Raw genomic sequence first — 14,244 nt, 5'->3', positions numbered from 1 at the left:
CGACTTGAGTCGACACCCCTCCGTGGGCCCCGCGACTTTCCTTATGTATTTCTAACGATTTTTGAAAGGATATGACATGACTAATGTTCCGATTTCGAGTACGATCAGTTTACTTATCTTTTGAGTTTGTAATAATGATTTGATAACATATGGTAACCATGATTTTCGTAGGCGGGCCCGGAATGGGCTAACGCTCGTCCGTGGGTCCCGCGATCTTCTTCTGTATAATTCTAGTGGCTTTTGAAAGAATTCAATATGACTATTTTTCCGCCCCCCGAGTATGATTATATATTTATCTGTTGAGTCTGAAATGAGAATTTTATGCATATGATTTTGATACGTGACCATGGTTACTGAAGTTCGGTTGATATGTTCCCGAGTAATATTCGGAGGAAATTTGATTTGACTATTGTCTTGGTTGAAATAATAGTTCGCTTTGGTTATTCTGTTAAGTTTGTAATAAAGATTTGTATGCATATGGCTACTTACGATTCTGCTCGTGCGTTACGTTGTTACATCCTTCACCGGTCCCGGCCGGTTGTTATCGTGCGCACTATTCCGAAGTATGATGTGTTTGAAGTATGATGTGATACGAAGTATGATGTGACCGACGCCGAGCCCCTCTGGCCGGGTACCGTGTATATATGTTATGATGTGTGGAGAGATGTTCGAGATATAAAACCTTTCGAAGTATGATGTGTTGTGGCGTCCAGATGGAGTGGCGACCACGTTCTGTCCGCCGGGTCCCATTGCGGACCGTATGTGATATGTGATATGATGTTTGATGATATGATAATCTGATATGATATGGTATATGATGGTGTGATGTGATGTATGACTATTATTATATATATGGATCGGGCCGTACGTTCCTCGCGCATTATTATATGATATATGGATCGGGCCGTACGTTCCTCGGCACTATTATTTTATTTATGGATCGGCCGTACGTTCCCGCATTCGGTTAACGTCGGTTATATGATATGTTCTATTTTTTATATATGGGACGAAATGTTTTTCAAAATAAAGTTAAGCATTTTGGGCATTCCGATGGTTATATTCGTCTTCTTCGGACGCTTATGTATGATTTGTATTTCGGATATAAGTACTTTGGTATTTGGGTGATTATGCTCACGTTCGTACACACCCGCTTCGGTTATGACTTCGTTTCGTACTTCGCTTTTGCATACTCGCACATATTCCGTGCCGACCCCCCTTTCTTCGGGGGGCGTTTCGTGCCCGCGGTACGGATACGCATTTTGGTGATCCCCGGCGTAGGATTTCCATTCTCACGTTCGCAGTGCTCCCTTGTTTCAGGGGCCAATATTTTGGGTATATACTCTTCCGATGTATATGATTATGTTTATTCGAGGTACGCAGGGCCCCCGTCCCGTCATCCGATTCTCGTTGTTCGTCAGACAGAGGTCCGTAGACATAGATGTGGGTTATGTACGGTTTGTTCGGACGCGTTGAGTAAGATGTGTTTGGGCGGCCCATCCACCGTGCGACCGCCTTATCGGCTGCGTGTATGTATGCTTTGCTATGTTATGTATATTATGATAGCCTTACCGGCTTCGGTGCAGTATATATATTTGTATGCGTCAGTTTGGAGACGTCTGATACTGATTTATGTACGAGTCGTTTGTATGCCGAATCTGGTTAGTGAGTGCGTATGGGTGCCCAGCTCGGGCACTAGTCACGGCCTACGGGGTTGGGTCGTGACAGATTATGGTGCAGAAAAGCAGGAGAGACTAAGGATTCAATAGCTGATAAAGCAAAGAAGAAGAAAAAGACAAACAGTTGAGTATAAGGACTTTACAACAGCGAAGAAGTGTAGGCATGTGATTATATCTATGCCTTACGGCATAATTAACTAGTTGATATTTATAATTTCACTAGTTGATATTATCAAGCACATGTCTGTGTTTTAAATTTCTTACACTAGTTAGTAGCTAGGTATAGTCATGTTATACTTATGCCTTAAGGCATAACTTGTTCAAGACTCTCTAGGTCTAAGTTCGCCTTATTAGGCAGAGTTTGTTCTTTTCTTCTCTATATATAAATTAGTGTAGGTAGATGATTATGAATATACCTTAAGGCATAACTTGTTCAAAACTCTGCCTGAACTCTGCCGTATCAGGCAGAGTTTATGTTTTTCTTTTTTCAATACATGTATAGGATTGTAGGTAGGTGATTCTACTAGTGTTGCTTATCCGGCAGAATTTGTTCTTTTTCTATCAACTGAAGTTACTATAATTTCAACTCTAACTCAATAAGCATTGTATACTAATCAAAAGGAACGTATAAATTAATAAAAATCAAAACAAAGTAATAGATTTGATTAATTCTATGTTGTTGAGTAAAATTATCATCCGCAATGTTGAATTTCAACTGAATTTCAACGGAATATCAACTGTTTCTGAACAATTAGGTCATATTAAACTAAACGAAGATGATTTGTTGTTATCTTCTAATATTAACAAATATAAACTCATCTAAACTTAATCAAAGCAATAAATTGATTCAAATTACTCAATTGAAATGGCAAATCTCATGTATTTACCTTTTTCTGACGTTGTAGCAACAAAAACGATCGCTATTTCGCTAGTGAAACGTTGGAGAAGTTAGTTTTCGCCGTTGAAAGGATGGAGAGGTTTAGTTGGACCTGCGATTGATTTTGGGGTTCGTTGTTGACGTTGAGGCTCAAAATAATCGTCTTTTTATTATGTATTAATAGCCGGAAGGACAAAAATTAAAGACCACGCATAACATGGCCAAAATTTAAAGACCAGTCCGTTTGAAGGGCATTCGTGCCAATTGCCCTCTTAGTTATGTAGGAAATTTTGTACAAATGCTTTGCTGGGTAGTACCAACGTATATTACTAGTTAAAATATTATATAAATAAATTTCATTACTTTGCCTAAAAAATAATACAATACGGAATAAAAATCATTGAATGTTTTTCTAGTGTTGCTACTAATGTTTTTCTAGTGTTGCTACTATTTTGAGAGAGTAAAGTAAATATTCATGATTATTATATCTTATAAAATTATGACATACACTGATATAAAATTAAGGCATCTAAAAAATATATTTTATCAAATTCTCAACCTAATATTTCTTTTTCCACATTCTTAATCTATCAAAAGTACATTTTTTGTTGTACTATTATTACTTCAAATAGAAAAGATACTTTTTCTTACGAGAAAATAATTTTCATTCTTATGGTATGTAAATTCTCATCTATAGACTTCCTCTCGTCATATATAAAATTTAAGCATGTTCGAAAAGTAGTAGTAATAATAACTACCTAAGATTATACTTATCAATTTTTTACTAGAAAAGTCTAATTTAGAACTTTTCTATTGCAACCGGCTATACGTCTAACCTTAACGTATAACTACCTTATGACTCAAATACCTCATAACGCGGCCCACTTAGCATGATGAACACTTTTGATCTTACCCCGAAAGTAGGGGTCGTTGCATTTAACCAGTAAATTGTACTCCCTCCATCTCAAAAAGATTGTCTTAGTTTGACTTGACACAAAGTTTAAAAAACAAAGGAAGACTTTTGAAATGTGTAATCCAAAATAAGCCTTAGATATTTGTGTAGTTGTAAATCATATCATAGAGTTAAATTGTCTCTAAATATAGAAAGGTGCCAATTTTTTAAACGAAGACAATCTTTTTGGGACGGAGGGAGTAGGCTCCAATTCTAAACCAAAGAGGAAGCCACTAATTCCCTACTCCTACACAACTATAGAGCTTATAGCAATGTACACAGAAGCAATGATTAAACTGCACCAACTTCTAAACCATCTTAGTGGATCTGGAACTACAGTAAAAACGCCATATGAAAAGAACATCAGATACGGTAGCTCTCTTCCATCCTAAAGATTCTACAACTATATTGCTATAAGTGGACCAACTCAATTTTGTACAACGTTGTATACGGGTAAAACCGAGGACACGAGTACGCTCGGTTTCCCGTTGTTATGATTACTCTCGGGTGAAGCTCGACCACCTCACCGGGATCGAGGAGCTCGAGGCCGGGCCAGACGAGGTAATAACGGAAGGATGATCGACTGCCATTAACAGAAGACCGAAATATCCGCCATCACCCGGATATTCCGGCGTCAATCCCGGCGACGCAGCTGTCACCAGATTTACTTGCTTTATTTAGAATTGTATTAGGTTTGAAATTCCTCTACTATATAAAGGGGAGGCCTCCATTCATGAAAGGGGGTTGGCAACACAGAAGAGAGAAAGGATTCACATCAATAATCATAAAAGAATATAGTATCTGTTCCCATATGTTCTTGAATTTCACTTCGTTTTCGTTTCTTGATAGCTCGTAACAAAAGGATACCGACCTCGGTTCTCTAGCCCGAGATCACGCGAATCCGGCATTTGGTTAGATCTGATTATTTGCTCGTTCCATTGTATATCGCACTGTTCAAATCTTTAATTGAATTTAGCTGTGTATCTTAGGCACCTCATATAAATTTAACTGTCTGTATTTTCAAGGTGAAACAAACGTATTTCCTGTTCTCTCCATCAAAATCTTCCACGAAAACACTACAATGAGGAGGATGGTTTGTACATGCTCATATCGAGAGAATAGTGCCCTTTGAGAGGTCGTGCTGTGGGGTGGGGTGGGAAGGGGAATGGGTTTGTCTTCTTTTTCTTTGATTCAAAATCCCTTTAGAATATGAAAATTTAATCAATATGATTAGCAACAGAATCAGATAGTAAATTTAGCTGAAAGCAGGTTGTCAAAAGCCTTATTCCAGGGAAGTGGAAGTTTTGTTCGTGGAAGTTTTGCTGTATCTCCTCGAGTTTAATAACATGGACGTGAAGAATAGAGTGAAACCTGATTGTTAATTAATTGGGGCCTAGCATGGTACTCAAATTAGGTGGATCTAACTCTCAGCTTCAAAAAAGAGCAACCTTTCAAACCAGGCAAAACCTCCCCCTCGGCCCCCACCACCCGAGAGAGAAGAGAGAGAGAGTCAGCAGCGGTAACCTATTCATTACATGATATCTTACAATAGAGAGAGTCAGCAACGCTAACCTATTCATTACATGATATCTTACAATATTCACATAGAATGTGACATTACAGAAAATGGGGAGCAGACCTTTTTGTACTCACTCTCCCGAATGTACTGCTGACTTGATACTGACATCATCTATAACTGGCTATAATTTCTTTTTTAACTTCGAAAAAAATTCTGTCAACCTGTAACTAGGCTAAAAATATCAGTGCTTTTGCTTCAAAAAATGCCGCATACGTTTCAGCCATATGTCATTCAAGATAGGATGGCATGGTTTCACTTTAGTGGTTGGAGTTCTTGTTCACGCACAACGGTTTCAACACTTTCAACACGCTCATATGGAAGAGGCACTTCTTGCCTCCGTCTCAATATTAACCATCCTAGGAGAGCTGATAATCCGAGTATCAATGCAACTGACAATGCTATAAGTATGACCGAGTAACTTTGTAGCCATCGGGTCCTATATCATTGCAACAAAACAATAGTAATCAAGACCTTATATCACATGAAACTATCAATAAGAATGACTCCTGGAAAAGTTGCACTCAGGATCGTAAAGATTATGCTCCGTAAAATCTTTATACATTGCAATTTATGTAAGCGATGATGCTCTAAAGAACAAAAAGATGCATCCCAAGAAGTACCATATAGAAATACCACAAAGCGGGAAAGAAGAGACCGTGAAATCATAGTCATAGCTTATTTTACTATCTTCTGCTTAGCCAGCAGTGCCGGCAGTGAGAAAGAATACCAGAGGAATGTTCTGTCAATTAACTTCAAAAAATTTACGTCCTTTCATGAAGAATACCAGAGGAATGTTCTGTCAATTAACTTCAACAAATTCATGTCCTTTCATGTTCTACAGATAAAGACAACTTTCCGAAGAACTCGAGTACATGCTCAACACATAAAAACTCTAGCTCTCATCAACATATTCGACACAAACAGAAGATGAGGTAGCCAGTCAGCTACGTCTTCTCAGAAGAGACTTACAATAGCGACTCAAGCAGCACTTAACATGTGCTTACTCATCATTCTAACTAAAATTAAGCAATAGATATTTACATATATCACCTTAAAAGTCAAATCAAAACTACAAAATTCAACTTTGTTCAACCCTAATAATTACCAGAACTTGTGGCAGTCTCAACACGTGCATATTCTTTTAAGAAAAAAGATTTAGTTCATTTTTGAAGGTAAATAGCTAAATTTTTCAAGGTGAAAAATGATTCTAAGAAATATTGGAAAAATTGGAGATGGTGATTCATGAAGAGTGCAGGGTGAAGTGAAATGGCCAATTTAGCTCAATATGCTCAAACAAGTAGCAGTAACATTCAGCTAATTTTGAAACCATGCTAATAATTTTAAAGTTTTAGGTAAAACCATGCCAATAATTTAAGAAGGTACTTGGTAATATGGATAGTCTCAACCTAAGTCGCGGACTCTTCACTTTCGAAGCCGCACCCGTGTCAGATTCTCCAAAAATACATTACTTTTGGAGAATCTGACACGCACCCGTTGACATTTTTGAAGAGTCCAAGCAACATAGATCTCAAACGATAAAATTGTTTGTTTCATCACATATTATGACTAGCTATTACTTCATCAAAGAATAATCAGTTAAGACATAATTGCCTTATTCATACCTATATGTCAAATTAGAACAATTTCCGAAGAAGTAAATTGTTTCAGCGCGAAGCATTTGCTGGAAACTTTTTCTAAGAATAATAGAGAACTTTTCATTGATTAACAGAAGAAAATACTAATCATTGGTTGGGGAACATAAAGTTTACTCCCTCTGTTTCAGTCATATGTCTTAGTTTGACTGAACACGAATTTAAAAATGTAAAATAGACTTTTGAATCTTGTGGTCATAAGCATGCCATGTCGTTCGTATAAGGAAGTGACCATTAGGGTTAAAATTGGAGTGCAGAAATTAAAAACTTACTACAAACAGAAAGAAGCATTATTTTCGAAACGGACAATATGGAAAGTAAGACACATAAATAGAAACAGGGGAGTACTATTCAATGGAGCATCTGAAGTGAAGTCACAAACATACAAATGAAAATATTTGATGGGCTTATGGAACAGTCTTCCAATTTGCTCAAGCAAACTACCAAACACAACACCTCATCCGAGCTCAAATAATGGGCCTTATTATCTTTCCCACTATCTTATTCTTCAATGCTAACAAATGACAGGAATTTAGATAGTCAGTAGATACCCAAGCTCCCGAAGTCACGTGAGCTGGCAAAACTAATTAAAACCAACAACTCAACATCACTGTACTGTTTGACAAGGGGATTTCACCAGTTACTATTCAGGAGAAAGAGACAAAAAAAATAGTAAAAGGGCTGTTGAAAAAGAAGAAAGACCAGTAAGGATGAGGATACATAGAATAATTAATCAAAATGCAAGAATGGAGATTGCCTGTATACCTTTTTGGCGGGGGCTCAATGCCCCATTCAAATAATTTGTAACTCCCAAATGTATCAGGAAGACGAACACGATTTGCAGCCAAACGGCGTATTATTTCCTGCAAATAGATATGAAAAACTAGTTGAATACACAAAAGTTGTTCATGTCAAGGGATAATATGCAAATATTTCAAATACAGAATCACCATGGCAGCAGCATTTGTCATGTGATTTGTGGATCCTGCTGGATAGATGGCCCATTTAATGAGGGAATCATTTCCTTTTGTCGATAAGTTCATTAAGTGGACCTGCAGGAATATCACAATATGTAGCAGCATCACGTATGATAAGTTAAAACACAAGTGTAGTTAAGTAACATGAAAGAGATTAGCGTTTAGCTTTAAGATGAGACGTTCTCAGACAAATTTGGGTTTGGGCAAAAGTGTCATTTTCAAACCTGTGAGAAATTAATGTCCAACTCTTGGGCAATGAGATGGGTAAGCTCTGTCATTTGAGACTTCAAGCCCGAGTAATTCACACTCAGTGACATATAAAATGTAATAAATCCAACTGTAATTTCCCCTGTAAATTGAGATAAATTATGAATACACAATGGAAACAACTTATAATTGCCAACATATCTGCACTAGAGTCTTGCTTTAACATGAGAGTAAAGCTCTAATTAACAGAAGAAAGTGCCTAATACTTCAAAATTATCATGTCATCTCGTACACTTGACATTAAAAAGAAGTCAAAAGAGACACCTGTCTCATAGGTCTTCAAGAATTTGACCGAGGCTCTAGTTCAGATATTTCGTCAGTATAAGATAGTGGAGGGAATTTGAGACAGTTGGCAAAAGGTTTATACATGTCCAATTGGCGGCAATTGTTATATTCCTTGAAATTGTTAGTCCAAATCCCGTTTTGACCCTTTTTTTTCTTTCAAAAGTGGAATTCGGGCAAGCTTGTGCGCACCTCGACTAATTCCACAGGGTAATTGCTACCTCCCACCAACAGGTACTTGTAGCTCTATCCACCAGGGCTTGTACAAATGGGAAAAAATCACCTAGTGTTTTTGCCTCCTGGGATTTGAACCTAAGACCTCATGGTTCTCAACCCACATTGTTTCACCGGACCTTTTTTCCAATTCGATAATGTTAAGAACGTCATGAACTTATAATATTTCTTATGCCTGAAAGTGCTTCGTAGTAAGTTGGCCGCTAGATCTCAAGACATTTATCGCGCTGAAAGAATATGCAAACTTATGGTCAAATGTCAACATATATGCTGACATTGGTCAAGACAAGAAAATTACAGAGCTAACTTCTACAAAGGCAATAGAGATAAAATTAACATGTTGCAATTCAAAATTGATTCTGCATTTCACAAAACAAACCAGAAACCAAAAATCGATTAAAGTGGAGGGCTAAAGTAATAAGGCTTCAAATGAACTAATTTTTAGAAACAAGATACAGACTTCCTAGCAGTAATCCACTCTATAATTGGAAAAACAAAAGCTATGATTGACAGGCATCTTAAAGGATGGGCAAAAAGATAGTAGTATACTGTACCAGGTGCATTATTCCCAGGAGATCCACTAGGAACCAATGTAGGATTTATACTTCCTGAGGAGTTTTTGTTATCCAAGCCTGAGGGCAATGGTGGAGGTGGAGGAGATAAATTGAGTCTGTCCCATAATTCAGAACAATTGGTTTTCCAGAAACCGATGAGTTCATGTTGACGATCATAAGTTACAAGTGTGTTGCGGACAATAATTCCTGTGCAGTTAAAGCATGCATGTGACAGCACGTACAACCAGGAATAGTATGGAAAATAGTCCTTCCCAAAGATGCTTAAAGATTTAAAATAAGAAATACCTCCAAGAAGAGTTGTTGCATCCTTCCCATTCTGAAATATCCCCAGACAATAAGCACCATGCACCTTTGAGTGCTTCATAAAAAAATGGGGAAAATCAGTCAATACAAAAACACTTAAAAGAAATTGGAGTCATCAGGAGACCTAAGCCAGAAGGGGGTACAAATTGATCAGGCAAAGTAGTTTAAAAACGAGTAAGATGCCTACCCGGAACAAGTAGTTTTCAGGGGATAGAGAGAGTTTCTTTCCATTGCTGAATACCATGTCGACAGGCGGAAAGGACTTTGAGAGTTGTGAGATGTCACTGAAATAAACATGACACTTGATACCGCTAGTGACAACAAAAGTAAAAGGGAACAAATGCAAATGATTTAAGAAGTCTTTTGTAGCGATATTTATTACCTTCCTGCACCAGAAAAGCAGATATCTTTGTAATTTGGATCAGGCCCATCAATCAGTTTTAAAGAAAGAACCGCTTTCATTACCTGAAAACAAAATTGTCAGAAGTTCATTGTGGAGAGAAACTTTTTCTGGTTTTTCCCTTTTTAAAACGAAATCCGTAACCCACTAACTAGTAAGTAGTAACACATAGAATTACACTGCAGAAACCATTTATCCATCTTTTTTCCCTACACAAAATAATGTAATGTGAAGGAATGAAAGGCAAGAAACTACAATCATCAAAGGTTTTCACCAACTCCACAAGAAGTTCATATACATCTTCTTTGTTTTTAGAGTAAGGAAGTTTGTATATATCAAAAAAGATATCCGATTTCTCTCCAACATCCTTGCGGAAAATTGCATTGTATTTGCTTAATTTTCAATAATTTAAAAATAAAATCAGCTATAATTAGTGGTTAAGCAACAACGACCATAATCAGCACCAAGTATAATCAGTGATTGAGCAATGTAAAAATGAGTAGTCCTTTAAGATGACCTTATGGAAAATGGTTAAGTGGTGGAGTAGTAGGATGACAAATTCTTTTCTTCCCTTCAAACTTGTGTAGTGGTATTGAAGCGTTATCCGAGCATTTAAGTGTGATTAAGAGGTTTTAGATCCAACTTCCAAGTCCCACCAATTATAGGAGTAATCATAATTCATAACCGTATGTCAGTTCTAATCATATACTAGCATGTGGTAATTTGTTCCACCAATAAATGGCGAATATAGTACCAATATAACAGCTAAAAGAAAATAAAAATAGGACTTCTACAATAAAAAAGGCATTATTTTTTTTTGATTAAGCACCGGGTGTCCGAGTCTCTTTGAGCCCCGACTAATCCCGGGGTGCACGAGCCCTCGGCAAGGAGTTTCCCGCAAGTGCACCACGGTTAATTCGGGGTTTCCCCGGTCCGATGGCCCTCGAAATTGTTTGCACCCGGCGGGTTTCGAACTTGAGACCTTGAAAGGGAGCACCCCAAGGCTCAAGTCAATTGCCACCAGGCCAACCCCTGAGGGTTAAAAAAAAAGGCATTATTACTGACACATTATACAAATGAAGCTCACTTTTCCCAGATCTAATTTCTTCAGGATATTCTTCTCGTCACCAGCATGTCACTTCCACTACTCTTCTCAGGCAGAATTCATGACAAAGATGGCAGAAATGATAGCAAGAAAATTAAAAGAATATATCTTACAGCATTCTTGAAGGCTGCAAATGCTGCTTCCGGAAGGTAAGCATATGTGGTACCACTATCAAGCACAGTCCCATGATTTCCATCAAAAACCCGTGGATTCAGATTCAGTGCCTTCCCAGCAACATGTATCTCCTTCAGCTCAATATTGTAATATGGACTGTCGCCATCCGAGACTAGAGTAAATGCGTAAGTTTATCAAGTGCATTTGTTAGGAGAATACCTAACATTCCTGTGTCATTAAAGCAATTATTTCCACTAAATACCTGCGCACAGGATCCGAATTGGTAAAGACCATGTCTGCAGGGGATTTTATTCCACCAAGAACCATTGCACCACCGCCGAAGTCCATCCCCCCATAACACAAGGAGAAGGAATCACGAATTACATGTTTCTCAACAAGCTGATCCACTATACTGAGATCCCCACGACCCAAGCCCATTATACCATCAGCGTGTTGGCTGTAAAGATCACCGGTTTCCCTATTTTCACATCCAAATACAGCTCCCTGGGGAGCAAGCTCGCTTTGGTTTCCAAAGGACACAATATCCTCTCCAAGCACCCCGCTACTAGAACTCATCTCAGCATACTGTCTTTCATAAATGCATTGCTCCCTCTCATTGTCACATGTACAGTCAATATTACATTTTACAGGCTGATAGGTGCTTGACATTTCTGGCTGAAATCTAGGATCCTAAGTAAGACAACATTCAGAAGCTTATGACCGATCCAAATTATAGAAATCAAAATGCAATAGAATCTAAGTGGTAAATTAAGTAACTCTTATCAACAATTTGCACTATTGCCATCATATAGGCTACTCAGTTATCAAGGGTAGTAATTGGCTGTACTTGTATATCCACTAGCAGACCTTTTTTGATTAAGGCCAAATGAGCAATAAACCTCATGCAAAACATCATCAGACAAATAAGCATGCAATGACTTCTGTAGCTCAGCAACAATGAGAATCTTAGAATTTGTTTCATAAGCAGAAGCTTAGAAATTGATATTGTTCCCAACTTTACCTCTAGGTTTTTTAATCCTTTATTTTTTTCCTTTCGTCTTTTCTTATATTTCAAATTACTTATCATAGTTAGATTATTTTACATTGGACGTCAACCCACCACAACTGGCCTTCTTAATCCCAGTATGGCACCAGTTATAATACATCAACTACGCCTCAATCCAAACAAGTCGGGTCGGCTATGCTTGGCACCGCTTATACTGAGCAAAATTCATAAAGGTGGGATACTATCCATGTAGGGATATGTGTGATTCTTAGAAAATACCTAATTTTCCATAAAAGTCAAATAACTTAGTATTGGAACAAAATGAGCTTAAATAGAGCAGAATGCATATAGAGGATTCATATAATCAATCCTAACTAGTTTAGGATTGAGGAATAGTTTTTTTTTTTTTTTTTTTTTTTTTTTGAGAAGGTAACATTGAGGAATAGGTTATTGATATTCTATTTCGACAAAGAGATGCATTTAGAATGCCTAGATAAAGACAGAACCATAGTTTTCACAGACATAGACATATGGTGTGCTAAGGCCTTAAAAACCCACATAATAGGCAGCAATTAGCACTCAGACCCACGAGGGTGCTATTCTCACAGGACAGATTTTGATGAAGGGGGAATAGCAATGACCGTTGCTTTCTTGAGTGCCGAGACCACCCGCTTTAGTGACATTGTGCTCTAACTCTTCATGGGTTAAATTTGGTTGGACCTTCGATTAAGTAATTCAGCTAAGGTAGTCATAAGGCTGAAGGTAACATTTTGGAAACTGATACCCTTTTCTCTGTTCTGTATGCTGAAGGAAAGAAACGAAAGATCATTTGAAGGATTGTCATTGAATTCTGACCAATATAGCTTTTTTTTTATTTTTCGATAAGCCCAATATCATCTTTGTCTACACTTTTTCGTGGCTGAACTTAGAAACTCCACTCGGCATTATTAAGTTTGCTGATACTTTTGTCTTGAGTTCACAGCTGTATAGCGCTTTCCTCAATTCCACTATTCCTTTCACTTCACTCTTGTAACGGGCGGTGCCTATCTAATATATCTTCCAAAATAATTGCTGTTTTCTACGTGAAATGCATCTAATAAGAGGTGCAATCATTAGTTCTTTTAACACCAAAAAGGCAAAATCCAAAAAAAATCTTTCCCAATTGACCGGCAATTCCCAAACAGAAATTGCCATGTGAAACAATTTTTCACACGAGAAAAAGCTTGTATTTAGCAGATTGAATCCTGAAAAGCATCAAATACATACAAGTGCAGGATCCGGAAAGTTGTTGATCAATCCATAAAGTTAAAAGAGAATAGAAATTTCAGAAATGTGGGTACCTGATGGATGCCGCATTGTTCGCAGGTAGAGCAAGGGACATATGTAACAGTGCTGCCAGTATCGACTATAAGAGCAAACCTCTGGGGTGGAGTTCCAATCCAAATATGGGTTGTATAATATCTACATCAAAGTGATTTGCGAACAGTCAACAAAAAAAGTAAGGAAAGGAATGTATTGTATATTGATTGATTTAAGCAAGCAACTGACCCGTTGAGGAGTAGATCGTCGTGGAGAGGCATTCGAGCGTTGACCTGGAGGAGTCGACCGGAATGAAAAGATGTGTCTTTGGGAGGAAAGAGAGGGAGAAACATGGAACTGGTATTCAGACATGAAACGACATCGTAATCAGGGATCATCATCAGTATTAATATAATAAAGGAGAGAATAGCGGCCCCTTCCATTTGAAAGACAGATCAGAATCTCCTATCGCCCCGATCGATGTGAAAGATTCAGCCCCCCGGCAGGTCGGCCAGGCCGGACTGAGTTGAGTTTCGAAGGTGGAAATCGTGATGCTGCCTCAGCTACTCCTATTTGTATCTTTATTTAGCTTTTTCCTCCTCATTACTTCGGTAACATTTGTATCGACTGCTTTAAGAGAGCGTGGAACCTTATGAGCCCGTTTGGATTTAGCCCAAACAAAATGGTTTTTAAGTATAAATGCTTAAAATATTTTTTAAATGCTGTAAGTTAATTTTTAAATAACTAGTTACATTTTGGATAAAAGTGTTTAAAGGTTTTTTTAGAAGTAAAGGTAGTATTGAAATTAACAGAAAATATCAGGGATAAAAGGGTAAAGTTGTTGGTCAAACCAAAATGACTTTTAAGCCAAAAAAATAAGTTGGGATTGAGCAACTTCTTGATTTTGGTTTATTTTAAGCTTTTTTTAACTTAATTTAAATTGTTT

General features: G+C 37.6%; 1 protein-coding gene across 2 annotated transcripts; it reads right to left on the bottom strand.

Annotated features, from left to right (window-relative positions):
- Positions 1–5,008: 5,008 nt before the first annotated feature.
- On the bottom strand, positions 5,009–13,951 carry LOC132041699 (aspartic proteinase 36-like). Of its 2 annotated transcripts, none has more exons than XM_059432406.1 (12): positions 13,548–13,949; positions 13,340–13,460; positions 11,256–11,683; positions 10,993–11,149; positions 9,757–9,839; positions 9,562–9,658; positions 9,357–9,429; positions 9,051–9,257; positions 7,938–8,062; positions 7,687–7,788; positions 7,502–7,599; positions 5,009–5,520 (listed from the first exon to the last, which is right to left on the bottom strand). In XM_059432406.1, the coding sequence occupies exons 1-12, from the start codon at positions 13,739–13,741 to the stop codon at positions 5,337–5,339; spliced, it is 1,869 nt and encodes a 622-aa protein (XP_059288389.1). In that variant the 5' UTR covers positions 13,742–13,949; the 3' UTR covers positions 5,009–5,336. The 2 variants fall into 2 exon arrangements, with proteins under 2 accessions (XP_059288389.1, XP_059288390.1); XM_059432407.1 differs by lacking the exon at positions 5,009–5,520 and adding an exon at positions 7,062–7,379 and having other exon boundaries at positions 13,548–13,951.
- Between the last annotated feature and the right edge of the window lie 293 nt (positions 13,952–14,244).

Source organism: Lycium ferocissimum, unplaced genomic scaffold, assembly GCF_029784015.1.
Source record: "Lycium ferocissimum isolate CSIRO_LF1 unplaced genomic scaffold, AGI_CSIRO_Lferr_CH_V1 ctg11180, whole genome shotgun sequence".
In the NCBI taxonomy this organism is placed as follows: Eukaryota; Viridiplantae; Streptophyta; class Magnoliopsida; order Solanales; family Solanaceae; genus Lycium; species Lycium ferocissimum.
Note: the sequence above shows the minus strand (reverse complement) of the source record. Positions and strands in the feature narration are given on the sequence as shown.